The sequence below is a fragment of the Corvus moneduloides genome, chromosome 19 (assembly GCF_009650955.1).
Source record: "Corvus moneduloides isolate bCorMon1 chromosome 19, bCorMon1.pri, whole genome shotgun sequence".
NCBI classification, from domain to species: domain Eukaryota; kingdom Metazoa; phylum Chordata; class Aves; order Passeriformes; family Corvidae; genus Corvus; species Corvus moneduloides.
Genome location: NC_045494.1, coordinates 12,323,479 through 12,348,339, shown reverse-complemented (window position 1 = coordinate 12,348,339; position 24,861 = coordinate 12,323,479). Strand labels below are relative to the sequence as shown.

General features: G+C 41.3%; 1 protein-coding gene across 1 annotated transcript in view; it reads left to right on the top strand.

Moving 5' to 3' along the window:
* Nucleotides 1–24,861, top strand: part of LOC116453598 (protoheme IX farnesyltransferase, mitochondrial) — a 102,855-nt gene that overhangs the window by 58,071 nt on the left and 19,923 nt on the right. Inside the window, exon 5 of the mRNA XM_032129222.1 lies at nucleotides 10,132–10,202. Coding sequence (XP_031985113.1) covers nucleotides 10,132–10,202 — 71 coding nt within the window. The remainder of the gene's footprint in view (nucleotides 1–10,131; nucleotides 10,203–24,861) is intronic.

Genomic DNA, 24,861 nt, shown 5'->3' with positions numbered 1-24,861 from the left:
GAAAAAAGATGTTATTAATATATTGATAGCTTTCTGGTAAGTTCTGTACAGGTGGAAGAGAGTGATTTCTTTTAATTTGCTTTATTGCCAAGATTTAGAACTAAATAAAACCATTGTCATACAAATGAAGTTGCAACATTGCACTTATCAATGTGCCTGTGGTCTAACAATTATAACTCTTTAGTATATTAGAAACTGGGCTCCTTTTGGCTCTGAGAGCACACAGTGGAGGGGAGCAATGAGGCTATTCTGCCAGTGCAGTGTAAATCCTGAAATGCCCCACAGGGTTCCCTTGCTCTTTTTAGACATTGGAACAACAGGAGAAAGTTGGGTTTAAATTTTGTTGTAAACTCTCTCCTATAGACTTGATCGATTCCCTAAGTGTGCTGTATATAAAAATGTGACTTGAAGCTCTCCCTCATATAATCTGATATTTAAAAGGAATAATTCCTGAGGGATGGTTTTATTAGGAGGTTTGAGCTATGGGTCAGTGGAGCAGGTCAGCTCGGTGACATTTGGACAATGTTAGCATGCTGTATTGCTCAGGCGCGTTGGTAAAGGCCTATGCCACTTCACACCCTGGTTCACATTTAAACTTTTTTACTGACTCTGTTACAGCATTCCTGCATTTCATCCATTGTGGGCTTTGGGAGTTTGAGGTTTTTAATATTTTGGCCAGAAGGAGCTGTAGATTTTGATTTTGCCAAATATGGCCAGACCAATGCAAATTCTCTTTCACAGGTGCCAGGAACTTCAAGTATGAAAATTAATTTATTTCCCAAACTAAAAGATATTTTGAACAAGCAGTTTATATGCTTGCATCTACAGAAATAACCCCTGCCTCCCCAAAAGCAGGCAAGCCTGCTTCTGTATGTATGATGCTACTTTTGTCTGTCTTGTAAGAAGAAAAGCCTCACTAATAGAGTATGTCAGCCATGAGCTGTTAAAACCAACGCACCTCCGTGTAATATAAGAGAAGAGTTTATGGATTAATATTGAGGTTCCTGGCAGGAAGCACACTGCGGTGGATTAGTATTCTTACAGTTTGAGTGACAATTTATAAAAAGGTGATTAAAATAACCTGGATCTGGGACACATGGGTTGGAGCTAGGAGATGTGTGGAAATGATTTAAATCTCAGCTTCCTACTTCCCTGCTCTAATCTCCTGGTCAAGAGCAGAGCACAGCGAGGCTGCTTGATTTTATAGCTCTCTAGTAGTCACAGGGGACTGAAAAGCAGCTGATAATGATGGTCTGGAGGGCTCTTGAGTGACCTGCTCCTTCTGCAACTGCCCCGGCTAAAGCCAGGAGCTCAGGATCCTGCTGTAGTTACTAGGGAGAAATAAAGGCTTCACAGCTCCTGCCTCTCTTCTCACTCCTCTGGAGGAGATTTGTGTCTCCTGGTTGACTCTGGATCTCCTGCTTGACTTAAGCACTGCATTGAGCAGCAGAAATACTTCTCCAAGAGTTCCTGAGTAACAACTTTATTCTTCCACAGGAATTTGTCTAAGCCATCTTCAGTATCAGATTTTATCTCCAGTATTGCTCAAAGCAGCTGCACTGTGTCCAGAGGACCTGGCCTGGTGTATTTTAGGACATACAGTAACTTAAACCAGATACTGACCTTGTGCAACTCCTATCTTCAGCAAGGAGATTGTTATTTGAAGTTTTGTTTGTTTTTTAAATTATACATTGCACTCATGGCATGCTGGCTTCATGACAAATATGATTTAATGCAAAGGAATCTCTTGAAGAAAACGTCTTTGCAAAGTGATTCAGGGGGTATTTTGGTAAGGCATAAAGGTGGTATTTTTCTTCAATCCTAATAATGGTTCCTAAAATACCTAGTAATAAAATAGTTCCTGAAGAAGCCATGTTACAGATGTCAGATGCCTCTGACATATATTTAATGATGATAATTCATCATTAAAAACATGCAGGGGTAGGGAACAGATGTGGGGTGATCAGAGCTCAGTTGTTGAAGTGTGTGTGGGGAGGTGAAGTTTTCCTTTCTTATTCCGGGGCAGCACAACATGGATGAATGTTGCTTCATTGCCTTGTCTCTGTGACCCTGGAGAGAAAGAGCACTTTAACCCCTCGGTGGGAGATGCACCATTATGCTGCCGTTTCTCTCCTGGGTTCCATGATTCACCAGCACAGAGGTGGAAGCTGAGTAACAGCTTCATCCTTTTCTTCTCCTCTTTTTGTGTCCAGGGTGACCTGACCCAGTGACACAGATCAAGAAATGGAAAGATCCAGAGGGAAATTAGCTGATTTTTGGCCAGATGAGGTAATTCTGTGGGTGCAGTTGGTTGGGTCAGCACAGGGGAAGGGCATGAGGTGTTTACCTAACTAAAACACATTTTTTAGCCATTTTCATTTTAAGATGAAAAGGAAGATCCCGACAGCAACAAAACCCAAAAGGATGGGAAGATATTCAGTGCAGCATGTCCTGCACTTGGAAATTGCCTCCTTTGATCAAGGAGCCCAAAAGCATTGATGGGCAAGTGTCCTCCTGGAAGAGGGGCCAAAGGAAGGCTTGGAGTAAGGAGCTTTGTTTGTGGATGCATTAATTGTGTGCTAAATAAATAGGGCTTGGTGGTGGTAAATTATTATTAGAAGTCTTTGGCAGCTGGCCAGAAAGCAGTGTTCCTTCCCATGGCAGTTACTTCTCTGGGGTGGATCACATGAGGTGAGCCTGTCTGTGGTATCCAGTTTTCATTTCCCCTGAAGCCATGGCTGACCTCTGTGTGGCCTTGGGAATACACTACTTAGGTGGCTCACTAAGTCAGCAGTTTTCAAGATTAAACAGCTTGTGAGGGCCTGGTTTTATTTTTATTATTATTTCATTTTTGTTACACTATCTTCTAGCAAAATATGATTTTAGTGAGAAGATCCAGGCTCATTGGCGGTCACTTGACCTGTTTCTCATTTACTAAACCAGGAGATTCATGTCTTTTCTCCCATTTCAAGCCTTGGACATTAGGTGCATTGAAAAAATGAGGTTAAATGAGCTGTTTTTTCCTGCACTGGTACTAGAAAACTTGATTCAAAGATGAAGACAAGAAAAATTTTTTATGTGGAGTAAAGTAGATAAAGAATTCTGGTGCAAATGCCATGTTATTTAACTTGTGAAGTTATTCATACACTGAAGATGACATGTACTCCTTAACTATTGTTAATTCCTTGCTCCCTGCAGCAGGCTCGGACACATGCAGTCCCAGGGTCTTTCCTTCGACCCTCGCTCCTCTTCCCCAGGTGAGTGCTACAAGCACATACACACCTGCCGAGCCAGTGGTTTATCCAGCTGGCTTCCCTAATTACCAGCAGTGTATTTCAGGATGTGTCCGTCATCCTCTCCTCTATCCCAACCCCTCACTGCTGTGACAAGCCCCACAGATGCAGCAGCAGCATTAGGAACATGTTGCTGTGACACTCCACATTATCACAGCTGTGAGCTTTTCAAGCTCCTTGTAGTGGCACTTGTGGTATCAGCAAAGGATCTTGTTCGGCCAAAGCGTTGAGAAAGGGGCCCAAGCTGCAAGAGCTCAGTGACCACTTGTTTTGTTGTTCAGAGCCACTAAAAGGCTTTGGATGAGCTGAAAACAAACACAGAGCACTGTGCCAGGCATGCTGGCAGCTCCAGCCGCTGCTGCCAGTTCAGGATACTGAAATACTAACTGCCACGTAAAGCCTAAAAAATGCCCCATTCTGGGGACAGTGAGTGTCTCTGGGAATCCGTGGAAATCCATACTTGTGAGTGGTCAAGAGAAAAACATCATCACCTCTTGAGCACTTAAAAGCAGAGCTGGCACAAGAGGTTGTTAGTCCAACAGGTCCAATGGGTGCAAACCAATGCGTCTGCCTTCTCCATCCTGAAAATCTCTAAAGTCACAAATATCAACATTTCCTAGAAATTCCCTCCTGTTCTATTCCGTATACAGAGCAATGGGCTTTTAAATGCTGGCTAATAAGAGGAATGTGTCTTTTGTGGGGAAAAAAACGTAATAAACTGTGTCAGATCCTTTACATGGCAGACCTTTCCAGTTTTGTGGGACATGACAGTCTGGGGTTTAGCTGCCCTCCTCAATCTGTAAGTAACGTTGTTTGGGCTTGCATCAATCTTGTTTTTAATTAGAATCCTCTTTGAGATGGAAAATATTAAAGCAGATCTATAGTAAGACTGGGAACTCCAGAGCCAGAGGGTTTTCAGATACTGCCTTAAAAAAAAAAAAAGAGAAAAAGCTATTTTTCTAATCCCTAAAATATTTGCCTTGCTTTATTTTCATATCTTGAAGACAAACAGGTGCTGTGTGCCCTTTATGATTCTCAAATATACAATCTCCAAGCCAGCAGTCTCCAAAGCCTTCCCTTGTTTGTACAATTAGTGTGGGATTTTCAGAATCACTCAGTGTTGGTCTGTCTCTGCTCTCATTGAAGTCAAACTGCCATTGACTTCAGTGAGAATCGTGTTAGATCAGCACAAGTGTTTTTGAAAATCCTTCCCTCCACTTTTTTTTAGTCACATCTGTGTACAATTGAGTAAAAAGACCTTTGTAATATGCTTTAATTATTCTTTGTCGTTTTCATATAAAAGTGATTGAAAGGAAACTAGAAGGAAACCTATAATAGTAATCTTGACTTTGATCTTATTTACCATGTATTATATGTTCTGTTTTTCTTCTCCATTTATGTGATTATATATTACTTTATGACAATGTAAGATAAATCACTGAAAACATGAGGAGTAGAAATAATTAGGTAATACAGGGGGGAAGAACAGTCTCAGAGGAAGGTACTTGACACTTCGTGGTCTGGTGGGTTTCCAGTGTTGCTTAAAGCAACTTTCCTTTGGCTTCATGGGAAGACCAGGAGACTTCATGTGAAAGGCTAACGCTGAAACCTGATGAATTTGGAGGCTGCATGGCCAGCTGCGAGGAATGGCTTTCTGGATGTCACCTTCCCAGGAAACCGCAGGTTATTGCCCAGGTATGCACAGTCTGCTCTGCCACTGTGCTTTCCACACAGTTTTGGTCCACCTGCTCCTCCTTGGTTCATGCACCTTTTCAGTTTCCAGCATGTGTTTCAGTGGTGTTTCTGGTTAACTGTTTGCTCTTGGGCAATACCAAAGAAAACCAAAGAGAATCAGAGCTTTCTGTACCTTAGGGGAATTGGGAAAACTCCAGAAACACCTAATTCAACAAGATCGGTATTTTCAAGACTTGCCCTATACAGCCCAGCTTACCTCTGGCTGTAGATATTCAGTGAAGTGCTGTAGTGAGGCATCCAGCTGTAGTGGTTTTTATTTATATCATAATAATACTTGCTTGGGTCTGTAGCAAGAGATTTTAGCTGAGATGGGGCTTTGGCTCATCTTTTGTAGCTTTTGTAGCTCATCTCCACGTCCCTATGCGGTATAAAGCAGGGAGGATTTTGGACCCCAGAGGGAGGAGGTGACTGCTTCACTCATTAGTGCTGAAGATTTACCTGAACTGCCCTTACAGGATGCTTTTAAGAGAGCACATGGAAGCCTGCTTGGATTCAGGGATGGTTTTGCAATGGGAGGACCTCAGAGTTATGTTAAATTAAATTGTCTTTTAATGGCAGGGTTCCATTCCATCTTTAGGCTCCTGGGATTATCGGTTCTGCTGTAAATGTGTGTTTAGCATTAGAGTAAAATGTTCTGTCAGTACATGGCACACTGGTTGCCTGTTTCAGCTGCTGCTGTTTCCACCACATGTCACTGATTAGAGCTGGGCCTGGCCAGTGGCCAGGCTGGCGCTTGATACACTTGAAATCCAAAGTGGTCTATGAGAGATGTTTATTAGCTGAAGTGTAGCAGATCTGTTTGATAAACTCTGTGGCATGTTGTTCCTCTTAGTGCACTCTGTCAGTGTTTTTATGTGAACAGGAGTAAAGGTGTTGGACTGTTTGTAATTCAGTAGATGCAATCTCTCCTGCATGACCATGGATGGCAAATGTACTATGTGCTCAGGGCTCCGCTGGCCTAATTAACTGAAAATCGTCAGGCCACTGTCTTGGGAAACTTAATAGGTGGTCTTGGTGTTCAACACCCAGAGGGTGGTTGGGGCACTGACCAGGCGCCCCAGGGAATGGTCACAGCCCCAAGGCTGCCGTAGCTCAAGGAGTGTTAGGACAATGCTCTCATGCACAGAGAGGGATTGGTGGGGTGTCTGTGCAGAGGCAGGAGTTGGACTTGATAATCGTTGTGGGTCCCGTCCCACTCAGGAGATTCAGTGATTCTGTGAACTGATGGAAGGAGCGGAAATCGCCTGCAGAGGCACTGGACACGCTCTTGTCTTTCCCTACCATTAATCCTCAAAGTGCTGGCATAGTGTAATCTGCATCTGCAAGGTGTTGTTACGGAAATCTTGGTGTAGTCTTAATCAAATTATTAGTCTGTGAGCCCTCCGGAAGGTCTGAGTGCTCAGCTGTCCTCTGCAGGCACTGCTGGTTCCGAGAGGTAGCTTTAAATTAAATGTTCTTTAACATTTCACTTCTAAACGAAGTGGAAACCAATGTGAAGAAGCTGAAGGACAGAAAGCCCATGGGCATAAACAGCTCTGAGCAGTAATGTGACAGCTATGCTAGGAATTGTGACATATTTAAGATATAATTACTGTATATTAATGAGATGAGATCTGCACAAAAAGCATGATGAGCCTGCCAGAGAAATAAACCACAGAGTACTGGCTGGCCTGATTTATTTTTTTTTCCATCATCATGTTTTAAATGTTCATGCATACTGATTAAAATTTAGGTTAAGCTCTTGAGAGCTGTTGCCAAGTTTGTCACTCAGGGCCTTTTAGATGCTGTAGATTTAACCCTCAGTCTGCCCTTTTGGTGGCCCAGAATCAGTTTCCCAGATACTGAGGGCGCATAATATTTTGTCATGTCCAACTGAACCGATGCATTCAGACTTCCTGAAGAAAAAGCCTCTTGAGTGCTTCTAAAATATTTATTTATCTAGGATTCATCTTACTGAATTTACTGTTTACTGAAATAGGCAGGACTTTGTTGGCCTGGCATGAGATAATATGTTTGACTTCACTCTTTCATTCCTGTGGAATGATATTTGAGATGCATGTCTTTCTAAATTTTTTCTAGAATATCAGGGGAAAATAATTTCAAATGGAGAATTTTGCTGAACATCTGGGAGCAAAATGGGAAAAGTTTGATAAATGACATCTTGCTGACATGTAATAGCAACTAGCTCAAGTGAAGGAATCTAGGGCATTGCAAGTAAAAGGATTTTTTTAAACTGTAGTTCAGTTGGAAATACAGCGCCATGCTGTATACATACACTTGGACGGTAACAGATGATTCCAATTGTCAGATTTAAAAAAGCGAAAAAATTCAGTCTTAAGTCATGCAGTAATCTTAATTTCAGGAGCAGCCGTGTCTGTATACAATAGACACAGACATTTTTTGACTACTTAAGTCAGCAGAGGAGATTCTTGTTCAAAATTTATATTCTGTTCAGAGGTTGATTACTGTATTAAATATATGGAAATATTTGATACACTAAGCATGGCATCATCAGCTTGTATTGATAACCCAACTGCATACGTATAAATTCTTTCAGATGTTGGCTATCCAACTGTTCTTCATTTTAGCCATTTTATGTCTGAGACACATTGAGTTTAAAACTTAAACCTTATTTTGATTTTATCCATTGCACACAGATACCTTTATGCATAAGCTTAAATGCTGTCAAATAAGCCAAAATCTCCTCTCATGCACAAGTTTAAACTGGAAGTAACTCAAAGCAGTCAAACCTTTGTGAGTAGAAGTAAGACTTGTGACTTATGAAAAAAAGTAATTGTAGCCCAAATATTTTCTGGAGAACAGACTTTAGCCATATAGAGTTTTTCCCTTGTATTGCTCTACCAGTCTGATGTCAAATGGCATTTTTTCTTCATTTGCTGTAATCATCTCTGAAATATAGCAGTGAAACAAACCATTAGCAAAACACCGAGCTGTCAGAGGCAATCACTGGTTTCAGATCCAAATGGGGCGCTTTTCCTGCTCCAAAGAAACTTGTGTCTGTATCCTATAGAGGTTCTTTGTGAAACATCCAAAACTTCCAGGTTAGTGGTGTAGTTGAGAAGATCTGACCTGTCCTTCCAGCATGACGTGGGGGGCAAGGACCCCTCAGTGCTTTTCTTCCAAACCAACATCTTCACCAGCTCCGATGGTTGTTGGGAGTGACCCTGAGCACTGCACATCAGCTGTAGCAAATAGTGGATGACAAATTCCCTGTCAGCTGCCTAAAAATCACTGTAGGAGCTGCCCAGTGCTGTGCCACAGAGTTCAGGCAAAGCAGAAGACGTATGAACAGCCTTCCTTCCTTCCTTCCTGCCTTCCTTTCTTCCTTTGTTCCTGCCTGCCTTCCTCCCTCTCTCCCTCCCTCATACCTCTTGGCTGAGCAGCCTGAGTTTGCTTTAGGAATATCAATAATAAAGTTGGAAGGCAGAGATTTCCAGTTGTTATATAGTCGTTATGTGAAGGTAATAGATGGGAAAGGTAGTTCCTGAAACTCCATGTGCCTGGAAATGGAGCAGCTTTCCCTTGATGTGCATCTGGAGCGCTCTGACAGGTTCCTACTGCTCCCATGGTCTCTGTCCACTGGCGTTCCCATTGGAGTGCTCAGTAAATAGCAGGACCAGTAACATGGCACTGTCAAAATGAAAATGTTTGTTAATTGAGTCTTTTGTAGCATAAAATGTTAAATCAACTTGCTTGAATAGATTTTATCATGTAGTCATTTATCGTATGATCACCTAAAATCTGTCTGCAGTTTGGCTGCACTGAGCTTACTGTCAGTGTGACTGTTCGGAATTATGGTTTGTTATGGTACTTTTCCTGCATATCCACTAAAATTGGGATCCTACCCCAAAACCTCAGACATAACATCACTAGAAAATACTCATTCTGTAAATACATCCTACTCTTTCTGTAAGCAAATCTCTGCTTATTACTTGTATTATTGTTTTGCACACATAAAACTGATTGGCTTTAGATTTGCGTGGATGGCAAAGTACATTCAGCTTTTCCAGTAATATTCTTATAAAACAGATCCTGCAGAAGCCTGAAGGAATTCTGAGTGGGCAGATAGTACTGCCTGAATTTTCCCATAGGCCATGTCTGAAGTCAAATTGGGTTGTGACATTAAATAACACCATATGGTGTGTTCACTCCCTCCTGCTCCAGCTGGAGGCTTAGAGCTGTTCCAGTAGCGTTTTGCAAGAGTTGATTGATTTTGGGGTGGGTTATAGATTCTGGCAAGGTAGATGATCTTCGAAAAAACCGTAGTGTTTGTCTTTTAAAGACTAGAAGTGCAACATTTGCAATGACAGTCTGTATTAATATAAAACTGGGGTCAGGGAGCTGGGGGGGCTCAGCCTGGAGCAAAGGAGGCTCAGGAGGGACCTTCTGGCTCTCCACAACTCCCTGACAGGAGGGGGCAGCCAGGTGGGGGTCTGGCTCTGCTCCCAGGGAGCAAGGGACAGGATGAGACGAAACCGCCTCAGCTTGTGCCAGGGGAGGTTTAGGTTGGGCATTAGGGAAAATTTCTTCATTGAAAGGCTTGTTGGGCATTGGAAGGGGCCACCCAGGGAAGGTGGTGGGGTCACCATACCTGGAAGCGTTCAGAAAACCTGACATTCTCAAGTGGCACTTGAGAATGTAGTTTAATGGTGAGCACAGTGGTGGTGCCGGTTGGACTGGATGATCCTGAAGATCTTTTCCAATCGTAATGATTCCATGATTTCCATGTATGTGTATGTAAATGTTAATTGTGTATGTCTAAAAGCTGTGTCAGACCTGTTGAGAAAAGAACTTGGAATCAAACTGTACTTCAAATGATGAACTTTTGGAGTCTTGTAGAAACTATTTTTGTCCTCTGGGTGGTTTTCTTTCTAAGGGCCTGCCAAAAGCATCAATGCAGACTATCAAAGCTCCATAAAACCCATTTACCATTTTTGTTGTATCCTTGAACCTTCAAAAACAGAGATTAAAGCACCTGCAAAGGCAGACAGGACATTCCACGCATGGCATGTTTTCCGGTATCCTTTAATTCTCATTCTTCCTTTCTTTTTTTAAATTGCAGTTCTTTGAGGTTCCGTTTGATTCAAATATGAACAGGACTAAAAACAGACCACTGGTGCGAGGACAGATCAGGTAAGGCAATGCACACCTGCTCTGGCTAAGGAGGAATAGACCTTTTATCTATTTCCAAGTTTCTCTCCCTCTTCAGATGACAAAAAATAGCACTTTTGAGACAAAACGCTTGAGAAAGAAATGCACCTCTCTGTTCCTTGCTATTTCTTCATGTTTATAATTTTTGTGTGAGGAGTTTGGGTACTCAGCTGTAAAATACTGAATTTTTCAATACAATAGAATTTCCCCTCACCTTACACATTTCTTCATGTGTTATGACTACGTGCATGGTGTGGCAGCATGCAGTTATGTTCCACTGAACTTTTGTTTTGTAATAATAAATCTTAAAAGTTTCCCATTTAAGAACAAATACAAAAATGTGTGTTGCTTCTTTTGCTTCTACATGTTTAGCTGGGTGAGAACTCACAACTGTGGCATCTTAGGAAATTAACTGAAAAATTTGTCATCATCCATAAGTAAATTCCTCCCCCCACCATAAAAAAAGTCCTGTATTAGCATAGGAAATTCCTTAAAAAAAAAGTCCTCCATTCCCTCTGTTTTCTTGATTATGTATCAGTTCAGTTTCTTAAAGGCTGTTCGGCAGCTAAAACAGCAAAGTGAAAAAGAACATCAACAAAAACCCTCTAACTTATTTGCAAACTGAAACTGAAGGCCCAATTCATAAATGATTCAACAAACAATTTTAGTATTGCATTTCCATGATTTGTGCCAAAGAGTATTTATAATAAAATTATGTTTTCCCTTAGGCTTCTGCGAACAGTTGGTCCTATTCATTTCTGTGTTTTATCCATTCACCTTTGGAGGACTGAAAAAAACATGATAGATGAAATTACAAGAAAATTGAGACAAAATAGTCAAGTGAACCTTGGGGGTAAATTCACTCGTGTGGTAAATAGTTAGAGCACTTCAATAAACTTGTTCTGATTTGTTCTCAAAGGTAGTGCTAATTGCAGATTCCCAAGTTGAGTTAATTTTATTTAAAAACATATTTTAGGGACCACTGCAGTGAGGGCATCTGTTGGATATACAGTAAGTCAGGCTTAATTGTGTGATTTAGGGGACCTGCACTTCTGCCTCCCTTGCATGTGGTCCTTAGGCCCTGGGAGAAGGAACGCTTATTAGGAAGAAAAATGATGGGGGGGATTTTTAAAAATTATTTTTTATTTTTATTTTATTTTATTATTATATACCGTTTTGTCATCGCCTGCTAGCATGGCTTGCAGTGCTTCTGGAGTCAAAGATATAACTAGGAAGCTTTCTGTCAACTTTTGATTCAGAGAAAGCAATTTATTGTATGTTTCCTGTGTCCTTAAATGAACTTCACTGTCATCTGAATGCACCACAGATTGGCAAAAACCGTATTTAATGGATTTTCTTACTTCCCCCCCTTTCATATTTGCTTTCACCACAAAATGGGAATGTTGGGGACATTGAGCAATCACTCACCAATCTATCTACCTGCCTGTCAACAGCTAATTTAAAGTTCTTTAAAGTGTCACTTCCCTTGAATAATGCTGCTCTCGCTCTCTGCAGACCATGGAACACGTAGACCTTGACTGGGGTTATTTCTTCTGCAGTGTGCCAGGGGAGAATAATCCAGTGCAAGTGATCTAACCTTGTTGTATTTTGCCACATATTTCCTGGTGTTCCTCGAACTCTTTCCGTCCTGGCTGGTTAAATAAAACTGTAAATGATTATGCTAAAACAAGTCAAAACCGGATGAGACAGGGATGGATAAATAGCACATAAGAGACTGGTGTCTTGGAAAGAATCCAGAGTGTTTGGGGAGTTCTTGCCCAAAATTTGTCTGACATTTGAGTTGTGACATTTTCTTCTCTTCAACTGCTTCATTTAATGAAACATTTGCTGCTTTTTTAATTCTGCTGTGTTACAACATCTGTGCTATCCAGTGCAAATAAGGCATCATTTTCTAATCCATCTTCATTTGCAGTTTGTAAATACATTCTCTTCTTGCTTTCCTTGCCTTTTATTTATTTGGCATAGTCGTTGTTACAGAACTGGACAATATGGGTAGCAGTTTTTGTCCTGAGCTTGAGATTCCTTTTGAGAAGGCTGTTAACTTTCCATCTGGTTGGCTCTGCACCTCTTGGAAGGGCTTTTGGTGGTGGTTTTGATGTGACTCCTGCCCACTGAAAACTGCACTGAGGCCAGTGAGAGTTTTTCTAGAGGCTGTGCCATCACAAACAGAAATCTTACAAACTTTGAACGTAGACCAGAATCAAACTGGTAACCCCAGTGAGAGGTTCTTGGAGTTACTGAGTCATGCAGTCCCTGGATGAGCTGGTGTCTCCATTTTAAGTAAGAGAATTCACAGAGCTGGCTCATTAGGAAATGTTAAGCTTTTGTAGAGAAACTATTCCTGTGTATTTTGCTTTGTGGCCTCCATTTGCAGCTTCAGCCCCCAGTTTGTTTAGGGTTAAGACCAGCTGTCCGTTCTAAGTGATCTTGCTTCAACATTTCTCCCCTTTCTTTCTGCCTGAAACTTTGAGAAAACACCACAAGTTCATCTCAGGGGTTCATTTCCCTGCGTACACATTCATGTGGTTCCCAAACCCTCACATGTCACCCTTTTCTATGAGTTGCTGAGGACTTCCAGTTTCCTTTGGCATTGATGAGGAATCTCAGTAGCTTTCAAAGAAAGGCTCTTTGGCCAGGGCTGCGCTATGGGGCGTGGAGGTCTGGCTGGAGACAGTATTGTTCTTTTACTGGTGGCATTCAAGAACTGTCTCAGTTGGGCAGCTTTGGCCTGTCCATCGCTCTCTGTGAGCCAGGAGCCAGTTCTGCAAAGATCTCTGGAAGGATGTGATTTGGAAAAGTAATTTTCCTCCATCCTTTGTGAAGTCTCTGTATTGCATCATCTTGATGACTGGGACAATTACTTAGGGATGCAGTGTGCCCCTGCTTTATATTTTGTATATCTGGGCTGGACAATCCATAAAGGCAACAACACAGAAGGATTCTGCAGAGCTGGGGCTGCTGAACATAGGGACAAGAGCACATTTACCTTATTTGCCAGCCCCCAAACCCACCTCTGGTGCCCCCAGAGAATCTTCTGACGCTGAGATTTGGGAGATTTGTGACAAACACCACCTGATAGTTCATTGACTTCTTGCTTTACAATGTTCTATTTAATTTGTAAAGCTCTGAAAAAATGTTCTCTTTGAGCAATGAGACGTAACCATCCTTATTCTCTATTCAGAGAGTAATCAGAGACATCCTGTTGCAAAAACAACCCGAGTAGACCCAAACACAGCATGCCACTGAGCGCCATCCATCATCCTGCCTGCCCATATGTCCTCCTCCCTCCTCTGACCCCTGAAGTCTTGTTTGGAAATACAAACAGCTTGAGAAGTTCTTTATACTTGGGCTGCAGTGTTAAACTCATTGAGCATATTTGTGTTCTGCATTATAGTAACAGCTGATGCTGGTTTTACTTCTATGAATTGGTTTTGTGTCATGGACGAGGAAAAATTTAATGTGCTCACACAATCTTAGATTCATCTAAAGTGGCAGCAGCTTTTCCTGATTTCCTGTTGGGTATGATTTATTCCCTTGCTTTTTAAGGTAATGGATTTAATTTTCCTGCAGATTAATTTAAATAAATCTCTGGTATGAGCTGCTGTGGGAGATCAAACTCAAGGGTGACAAGTGTCCTGCTCTGTTATGTTGTGCAAAGTGATAGGTTTTATCACCCTTTACCCAGAACTGCACACACTCCTTCTAAAAAGTGCCTGTTTTATGAACTTAGAGTACTGCTGGATCTGCTGTGCTAATCAGTCATAAAAGTCTTCATAGTTGTACAAGAATAGTTTTTCATCTTAAAAGAAAAAAAGACCTTGAACAGTATGTTCTGAATAACCAATTCACAGCCGTGTAGACATTGTTCAATTCTGCTCCTGCGGTAATTTGCAACTTAGAGCTATTTTCTGTACCCAGTCCTTTGGCTTTGGCCTTAGCAGTGGCTGCCTGGAAGTGGGGTTGGGGCTTCTCCTTCGCTTACCTGGACCACGAAGCATTGTACAGGCAGTTTTGGAGGATGGTCCAGGCTGAAAGGGGCCCTGGGAGAGTTAAGACCCATCTCCTGCTCACAGCAGAGTCAGCTCTGAGGTCAGACGTGGTTGCTCCAGGTCTTGTCTCAAAACCCTTCAGTATAATGGCTTCAAACTGTGAAAGAGTAGATTTAGATTAGATTTTAGGAAGAAATTCTTCCCTGTGAGGGTGGGGAGGCCCAGGCCCAGGTTGCCCAGAGAAGCTGTGACTGCCCCATCCCTGGAAGTGTCTAAGACCATGTTGGATAGGGCTTGGAGCAACCTGGGTTAGTGGAAGGTGTCCCTGCCCATGGCAGGCGGGTGGGAAGAGTTGAGCTTTATGGTCCTTTCCAATCCAAACCATTCTGGGATTCTAGGATAAGACTAACATGCTGTGAAATTTATTGTTACTCTCCTTATGCAGATTATTTGCACTCAAGCTACTTTTCTGTACACATTTAAGAAGTTTAAGTCTATTAAAATGGCAGAAGCGGCACAACACAGCTAATGCCTTGAATGCTTCAACAGAAATAAATCTTTGTGTCTTTTAGAGAATATTTTTTCCAAGAAGCCCATTAACCTCTTCCCTTAGCAATGCCCAAGGAGCTGTGTTCTGTGAGCTTTCCACTTCTCATGTTCACAGATGATGGTTACTGCAGTTAATGGAGGCAGTAACACTTCTGCTTACTGGTATTTCTGAGTGGAGTGTTGACTCAGTTTAAACTGCAAGCCAAACTATTGAAGCATCAGACCAAAAAGGGCTCCTTTGCTAGTATTGTTTCTCACCAATGGCTTGTATTTGTGAGTTGTAGTTATAGTTGCAGATATGCAAGTTTGGATGTTCATGAACTAATAGAAAACTGCAACATGTGAAACTTTATTTATTCAAAAACACATTGTGACTCAAGACTAGTTCTATGTAAAACTGAGTTTTTCCACTCTGTTGCCTGTAGCAGACCTACTATTACAAGTGTAACAAAACCAGTCCATGCTGAAAAAATGTGTGCATTTTAAAACAAAATTCCTCCTGTGATCACTGTGGATAACTCAGGGTAATTAGCTTCATTCTTAGCTTCTTAACACTAATGTAAATCAGGAACATTCCTGGTAATGTTAGTGGAGCTGCAGGGATATAAGTGAGGGAAAATCCATGTCCTGGGCTTTCACTGAGACCTGCATTAAGTGTTTTGCTAGCCCTGGTTAAGCCAGAGGTTTAGAACCTCCCCCCGGGTCTTGCTACAACTTTGGGTCCCATTTAGAGCTTAGCCCCTGCTTAGCTGGTGGCTCTGCTCCTTTGGGTGGCCATTTCAGACAGGTTACATTCTACTTAAGTTAAAACAAATAAAACAAAAACTCCATAAATCTACAGTTCTTTAAGAATAATCATTTTTAAGAGATCAGATGCTCATTCCCTCCAGGGGAACATTCTGATACTTTGTTTAGAAAATACCTCATTTTACAGGGACTGCCCTGAGATCTTTTTGAATGATAAAAATGTTTCTTTTTTCAGTGGGAGGCTTTCCTCTTGTTTAAACAGGGCACAATTCAAAGCAGACACCATCATGGCAGCCTTTTCAAGAATTTCTTATCCTGCTTGTATTCAGGCTTTATTATTTGAAAACAAGTAAATGCATTCCTTCCCCACCACCACCCTCCTGCCTTCATTTTTTTTTTTTCCCCACCCTGTGTTTTCCAGGAGCTGTCGTTGACTGTGTTTGGTAAACAAGAAATTTAAAAGGCAGCTTTAGATTTTTGACATGTACAATTGCTTGTAAAAATGTAGTTCTTGCCTTTTGAACAGGGGGCTATTTTAAATTTTTTTTTCTGGCATGGCCATGTCACAGAGAGGTTGGGGGGGAGAAACCTTGGGGCTAAAACATAGTTTAATGAGAATAAAACCCACATCAAAGGATGGTCTAATGGAATGATATAATGCTTACTGTGTCTCTTTCCCAAAGGGGATATGGATGACAGTACTTATATTTCAATTATCTATTCACTGCCTGCATGGGATGTTGATTAAATGGTTCTAAGGTATTAGAGGCCTTTTGTAGAATGCACAGAAAAATGGTGATACTGCACATTATCCTCAGATCAAAATGTGTGTTAGGAGGAAATTACATAGCTCTAACTACGTATATATTTTGTTTCTTAGGGCAATAAAGAGGGTTGTTTTATTAACTCCACATTTGAATTTGTTTCAGTTGAAATGAAGCAGTCTCTGGTTCTCAGCTCACTCCTGCCCGAGCCTCATTCTGCCACAGCTCAACACAGACATTCCTTTGCAGGCAGCTCTGTTTGGTAAATACAAATCCTGCAGAAACACTTGACCCCTCATGCCTTGCAGCTTTTCAGCTCAACCTATGGGTCTTTACCCCCAAATTATTTATCCAAATATTTAATTGCTTGCGGGGCAGTTGGTAAATCGGAGTCCATTGTGCCTTGCCTCCCATTAGGAAACATCCCAGATGCTCACGTATAAAGCAGGAGTCACGGTGCATTTTGCTAAATAGCTGCTCCATCTGCTTGGGGAGAACGCTGCAGAGAAGTGATACGGGCTCCTAATGGAGTTGTCTTATCCTCTCATGTCAGCTCCTCGCCGGGGGGTAGAGCTGCGGGAGCTGGAGGGAACCAAGCCTTTGTGCACTAATCCTGCCATCTTTGCGTCTAATATGAATGGGCCTCTTGGACATTGATTGTAGCCATTGCCTCTTTCCTTCTTTAATTGACTAGTGACGAGTTATTTTCTCCAAAGGTGATGTTAAAGTGAGTTTTTACAAACAAACAATATTTAAGATCGAAGCCCAAGATCCTTTCCCCGGCTTAGAGGCAGTGTTCTCCTGATGGCTCTCCCTCCCATTTCTGTCAAACATTTCAGGTTCATGTTTGTAAATTCTGGCTTAATGCAGTCAAAAGCCCAACACTTAGTTCCCTGTATTAGTATTGAACCATATCTGGTTTAACCACAACAGCATCATCATTCACCCTGTGCCAAGTGGTGTAGGAAATGTCACTGCTCAACAAGTCCATTATGGAGCTGCCTCTGATTAGAAGCTGCTATACCTTGAGATCTGTTTACAGTGAGTCATGTTAGAAGTGCATTTCTCTCTGTGAAGGACAGAGTTTGTCATGTCTCATACAAGTTATAACTTACATGTTATCAGCTTCGCAAGTCAGATATAAAAGAGGTTTTTCTTGTGCTTTAATTAGCTGTGTGAACACAGATGCTTGTTCTCTGGTCTCTATGACTAGAAAAGCTGCATTCCTGAGGCTGAGATACGTGGAAAACTGCTTTGATGTGTTTTATTTAGTTCTTTTTGCTAGGAACATAAAATCACCAGGAATACAAAATTATAAATCGTGCTGGAAAGGAGACACGGTGACTCCTGTTGCTGCCTGTGTGACAATAACTATGTTCTATTCATGCACTTTGATGGTGTATGAAGGGTTTTTCTTTTTGTTTTTCCACTAAAAAAACCCGTAACTCCAGATGGTAACTGTAGATAATGTACCTCAATAATAATACAGGAATCCCAAAATACAGGCATCCTCATCCTCTTCACCTCTGAGATGAGACTTGGCAGCTAAGAGTTTGCTATAGAGTGTTCCCATGCTGTGGCTGTCAAAGGCATGTTTGCAATGGTGCAGGGGAATCTGCAGATGGGCAGAAAGAATCTGGCTGAACTTGGAATTTGTCAGGCTCAATCTGCTCCATTGCTCTTCCACTGGCTGGTGTCCAGAGACTGGTCCTCTTCCCATGGCAGATCTTTGCTTCTTATCCTGCTCTCTTTGGCTGTAAGGAATAACTTAATTCCTTAATTTTCATTGCTCCTGGAAAGGTATTTAGAAGCAGTGTTCCTGTGCTGAGATGACTTGACTATCTTCTCTCTTTCAGTTTTTGAGGAGCAGGTTGATAAATACTCTAGAATGTCAGTTTTCTCTGTCTGAATGGAATTGAGATCTGGCCTGAGACTTCTTTACCCACTGCTTTCCAAATGGGAGGGCTCAGCAGAAGCACATGTTAGATTTAATCGTTCTAAATCACAGAAAAATGTTTCTGGAGAAACCAAATTATCCATCCTGTTAGTCAGGTGGTATCTGGCTCTTAAAGAGAAAACTGAAATTTTGAAGTAGAATGAATGGATCACTTAACTGCCGTGCTCTAAGGTTAGGTTAAAGAGGAGGATTTAGTTTAAATATTATGGGGGACATTTTTCAGATTTACTGTAGGTTTGTCTTGTAAGCACTTTAAAAAAATATTTACATTTTCATGACTGCAGGGAAGCTGTGAATGTTATTATTCACCCTTTCACTCCTACCTAACAAAGCCATATACCACAAGCATGTTGACGCTCCACAGGGTTGCTGAGGGTTGTTATGATTAACATTCTGGTGTGGATGTCAAGTGTATAAGAGCATAAACATTTTGTAAGTATAGGTCCTTTTCATTTGTAATTCTTTGCTTCCAAGTGAAGTGATGAAGCCCAATTGGAGTGTCTGCTTCATAACAAAGGGCAGCATAAAAGTTTTCGTTTTGTCTGAACTGCAAGTCTCCCCTTGGTGCACTGAGCTGTCTCATCCCACCTGGGCTCAGACCTCAGGTCAGGCTCATGAAACCATGAAAAAACAGATCCTGATATCATTTGCAGGGAGTTAAACTGGTAAAAATGAGAGCAGGACATGTGGAAGAGAAAGCTCGATGCTAAGGGTGGGACTCTTGAACTCTCCTTCCTTGGCTGAGTTGAAATTCTTGCATCACCTTAGCATCCACATGGCGCCTTTGTGGAAACCTTCAGCAAAATCAATCAAGCCAATTTTGATTTACTCAAGCATAAAAAAGAGAGATATGTCCCTTTCAGGATCAAATGATTGTTTTATATCAGCCGTGTTGTTTATGATAGTTTTAAAGCACCTCGGTCTGGGAGGGGAGACAGAACATCTGCAGCTTGGGTTCTTGAGGAGTGAGAGAAACAAATTGCCCCCACTTTGGATAAAACACAGTGTTGATTATACTTTTATACAATGATACACAGCCGTGGCAGGGCGGCCTGGGCTCCATGCTTGGTCTGTTTCTTTTTTGGGAGAGAAATGAATTGACACAGACAGGCATTGTTTTATCCTAGTCTGTGTTTATTTACGCTAAATACACTTCTGAGCAAGTATATTTGATGGCAAAGCCAGAGCTGGTGGCAATTGAGAGGCAAAGCTCAAAAAGGCAACTAACTCCATGATGAGACTTAGCCAGCGATACGTGTTTATCCATCACTGAACTCCCTTTATGCCAGTTTCTCACTGTATGACATTCCTTGGGAGATTTAGACATCACTCATTGCATCCTTCCCTGTTTCCCTGTGGATGGTCCAGCTGTCATTCAAAGTCACGTCCAGGTTGATGCTGATGGGCCTGGCTGGGCCTTGTGGACAAAGGAAAGGTATTAGGGGTGATTCCTTTCAGAGAGGTTGGAATTTTAAAGAGGTTTATTTGAGGATCAAGTCTATAAACTCTTTTTCTGCAGACACAATTGCTGTGGTGTTTAAGTGTACTTAAATTCTACCCGTTAACCCAGCTCCTTAGATGTTTTGGGAGCACTTACCAGTCTCATACTTCCTCTTAATGCTGAATTCTTCCTCAGCTCAGATTTTATGTTACACGTGAGGTTTGGAGTTTTTCCATTATTTTCCTTTTTTTTTTTTTGGCACATTTAGGGAAAAGTACTGTCTAGTCTGAGATTAGCAACATCTTTATCATAGTCATTACCAGAAATCAAATCACAAAAAAGGCACAAAACCACAAGTGAACAGAATTGCAACAAGTGTATTCTGGCAGTCTTAAAAATTGTGGTACACCCAGTTAAAGGGGATTTGATATAAAATTCAATATTTGTAGTACATGTAGAGTCTGATCTGCCACAGCAACATGTTTTTGGGAATGAAATACCAGACACTGACATAATGTAGATACTTCTTCTTAAACTGTGAAGACGAAATAAAATAATTCATTAAGAAAAAAAAGACTTGACAAAGCTCCCCATTTGCTTGTCTGTCTTCAGTGCTAAATGATAGACAAGCTGTATTCTGATACTTGCAATTGATGGAGAAAAATTGAATTCCCAATTAAAAGTGTAATTTAGTTTCACGTTTTAGTTCTAAAGTGCGTCATCCTTCATCCCTTCTCATGACGCATGGACTTTCTTGCATGACTGAAAGAGAATAAATGGATATCTATTAAGATCTTTCTCAACATTTTCTCCCTTATAATAGTACCATTTTAGCTCATTGATACATATTGTTCAGTTTAATATAATTCTGGTACTTTGGAAGTTTAAGCTTCAGTCAGCAGGTTCTTGGGCTTTTCATAATATTCAGCCACAATGTACCTGTAGAAGAGAATATCAAAAGTGAGAGTATGAATTGCTTGTGTTAAGTAAAGCTTCTGATGATGCTGAATCAGAAATATGTGAAAGAAATAGAGGTCTGGCAGTATTTCCATTCTGCCAGTGTCACAGCTATTTTTTTTTCCTTTTAATTGGAAAAAATATCTTTCCTTGAGACTAATCCAATCTGTAATTGAAAGTTGTAGTTGAATGTAAAACCATTTTGCTTTGAGTCCTTAAAAACTGCAGCCTCAAAACTGTGCTAATTAGGGGTCATGATGTATTACAGAGTCCCAGAATGGTTTGTGTTGGCAGGGACCTTAAAGACCATCTAATTCCAACCCCTCTGCCATGGACAGGGGTGCCACCCACTAGATCAGGTCATCATGTAACCACTTTAATTCAGAATCTTACATCTGAATGTGGATGTTTTTTCTATCAGGTATACCCTCAGTCTGGCTGTAGAGCTCTTTGGGAGTTTTATCTAATGTTTTTTGTAAAAAAAAATTGAATAATTTTAGTAAAGTCATCAGCAATGAAGCTACTGATCCACGCAGTGTTGTTACAGTTCTAGCTCCCATTAGTAGTGTTGTTATTACGATAGAACTTTTACAGCTGACAGTGGTCATGAAGATGGTTTTTATTACTAAATATATAAATACACAGCCTGAAAGGGTTTGTGTGGAAAGTTAAAATTTCATTTCAGACTTGGTAGCTTGCCATCATTCAGCATTCTGCCATGATTACTGATTTCTTTTGAATGCTCTGGGCCTTACCTCAAACATAGAAACTGTATGAGGGGATTTTTTAATCTTCCGTCAGAAGTGATTTCAGGGATGCTACCATTGCTATCTGGGGCAAAATGTGCCTTTTCCAGCCTTCTGGCTCCTTTCTCACAGTCAGCTGAGTTGGCGGCACTTGTGCCAGCAGACGACCCCCTTGCCAGTTCCAGGCATCTGTCCATCAGGGGGAGCAGGCTTGGAAATTACACAAATGCAGTCCAGATGTGTGCTTGAAGGAGATGGGCCTGCATCTCCGTTACCTCAGCTGTGGGAGCAGGAAGGCTTCTTGCAGTCTTCGTAACATCCTTGGCTCCTTTTGTCTCTTCCAGATGGGATGGGATTGCCTGCTCTAACTCCTGAGGTTGATGGCCCTCCCTGATTTTTCTGGTGGATCTCTAAAAGCTGCTGAGCAGAGTTCAGCAGTTCTTGGGTACTGATCTTAAAGAAAATAAATGTAAGTTTAAAAAAATACTTTTGGCTGATGCTCCTCCCTCTGAGGGAGGTGATCAAGCCATAGCTCAGTTCTGTAGGACAGTCATGGTGACCACAGGCGCAGCTCCTGTCCTGGGACTTGTTTTTGGCAACTCTTAATATTGCCTGGCTGCAAGAATTGAGAAGATGCCAGGAGACGAGCAAAAGTAAATCAGCAGCTAGGGAGAAGTATGGTTTTCTGCATGGGTATAGGTGGAAATCTCCATGGATGTCTTCCCGCCTTCATGACTGTGGGCGTCAGCAGCCACGGAAACAGTCAAAAGGGTGGTACTTTAACTTCTGTTTGTGTAGCCTCTCATCGCTGTTGGAAAAAGGTGAAACCTTCAGACTGATGCTTTTGTCTGAGTTTGTAAGTGGCATCAGAAGCCTTAGGAATTTATTACTGACATGGAAAAAATTAGGAAAAAGAGGAAGGGGGTTCCTCCAGCAACTTTCTACTGACAAGTAGTCTGGGGACATTTTTAGTACCTAGAGATTCCAGAAATAATAAGCAACTTATGATGCTTCCTCCTGAAATCTGATTTTAATTATGGTTTTGGAACAGCACTGGACTCAGCCTGTGATGGTGAAATGTAGTTGCAGATGAGGATCACACTTGTTTTCTTTGTCTGCCAAAATACCTTATCTTGAGCTCCCGCTATTTTCAGCCCATCTGTGCAGGAACCTAGTTCAGGCTGTCCCTCTTCTTATTACAACAAATTGTTTTGACACTATATGCAGATGGAATTTGGGCCCACAGTAGCAATACTGAAATTATTCTGAGCCATCTGTCTCACCTCTATTGTCTCAGCATTGTTTACTTGCCACTGTGGAAGATGCTGAAGTCAGGGATAATTTAGTACTATTTCTGTGGGTGAGTGAGGGGAGGAAGCACAGTGGTCTTGCTGAACCTGTGTCTTGGATGACACAGAAAACTCACCAAAACCCATACCCAGTTTTTGTCTTGTAGAAAAGTAGGTAAATTGCAGTTTAAAGGGCAGAGTCTGTGCAGAGTATTTGCTGTTACTCAAATCCCACACAGAAGAACACAAGGATATGTATTTGACTTCATTTGGATATGGAAATTGATCTAAATAAAGTTTCTTCTCTTCCCACCCTCCTTCCTTGTCCCACAAGCCCATGCCTGGATTCTTCCTTCACCATCCCTGCTCTGCTTATTTTAGAGCATTACCCTGCATTTGGCATAGCAGATCCATGGTCTTGTGGCCTGAGGGACAGTTGTCAATAATAATGAGATCTAATACAGAATAATCAGCTGGGAATTTAAATGTTCCAATCCATTAAGGTACTCCAGGCATGCTGCAGCTAAACAAAAGAGCATTGTTGTTTGGAGTTTTTTTAGTTTATCCTTTTAGAAGTGAGTGATGTGTCTATGAAAGGTTTTTGACGGACAGGGAGAAGACAGGATTTATTGCCTTTTGTATTAGGCTTTGAATCTAATTTTCAAATATACACACTTATACTTCACCTGCTTTTATGTAAATATGTTTGGCGTGCCCAGTTTCCCGTTAACACATGGTCACAAGTTAAGTTTCTGATGTATTTACATAACATCTGAACATGAATTGCATACAACTGCTGATTGTATGAATGCATGTTTTCAGGTTTCATATGGACTTTGTGTCATCATTTGTATGGGAGTGTCAATCTATTCACAGGAATAGGTTGAAGCATGAGATGCTGATACAGGAATTTTCCATATTTTTAAGTATTGATAGGTTTTAAGAGGGAATTGTGTCTTGCTCTTTGTTGTTTTTTTTTTTTTGTTTTTTTTTTAATTTGTTAAACTTTTGCCCATTTTTAACACCATTTTTTAGATTGTAGTTCAAACTCTACTTTGACAGTCGTCTTCACAAAATGTTTTGGCAAAGACAGCACAGAAAAGCCTGTGTAAGTAGTCCCACTGTTGATCATTACAGATATGAAGCTTGCTAATGCTGCTGTGAGATAGGTAAGATACTACATTAATTTTATAGATGGGCAAATGCTTTAATTTGTTTTCGCCTCTTAATTTTTCCGAGTAAGGCTGAGAGTCAGTAAGTACTATTATCCATGGTTCCAGAGCCTGTTAAATATATTTATTTCTTGCACGTGTGTGTAAGCTCATTATTTATGTATAACCAGAACATCTGTAAGTGGCAACTAGTTTAGGGGTTATGTTATTGCACATGAATTAAAATATGCTGCTGCATTGTCCAAAGTCTCCTCGCTCCTCAGGATGAGGGTCCACATGGATGTCTCATGGTCATGTGTGTAGGAGATACCTGAATAGCACCCATGTGGAATTTCTCCTGCCTGTTCCCATTGCCTCCAGCAGCTCTGGGCTGTCCTTGAGCAAGCCTCACCAGCCTAACCAGCAGCATCTCTCCAGAGCTGAATGAAGAGAACGTGGTCCTCATCTTCCTCCTGCTTCTTGTTCTCCCCTTGGATGTTCTCAGTGAAGTGCGACTGGGGTGGGGGCTGTCTTGGGTGAACTCTCTGGGAAAGAAATGACAACACAGTTCCTTTGGATCAGGAAAAGTTTGATTATTCACTAGTCAAGCTGAAATTCTCAAAAGCTTTTAGTTGAAGATGGATGTCTTTTAGCACTTTTATTAGGCGGATTTTGGCATATTTGCTGTCAGTAGAGGAGAGAACAGGGACGAGGCATAACTACCAGGTTTTGGTTTGCCTTTCGGAGGTGCCCTTTGTGGTGACATACTGGGTATTTTAGAGTTGAAATTTGAAGAGAACTCATTTGGCACTTCTAGTATTTTTCCAAAGCCTGATTTTAATCAGCCAAATAACTGAAACCAACTCCTCCCAAGAATCCATCATAAAACCTAGTTTCTTACTCGAGATGTTTGCTTTCTGAGATAGCACAGTTTTCCAATGGAAGATTGCCTTTTTTTTCCCATGGGAGCGATTCCGTCAGCAAACATGAATGCCCAAGTGAAATGAGGCGTATGTACCAGCATCTGTCA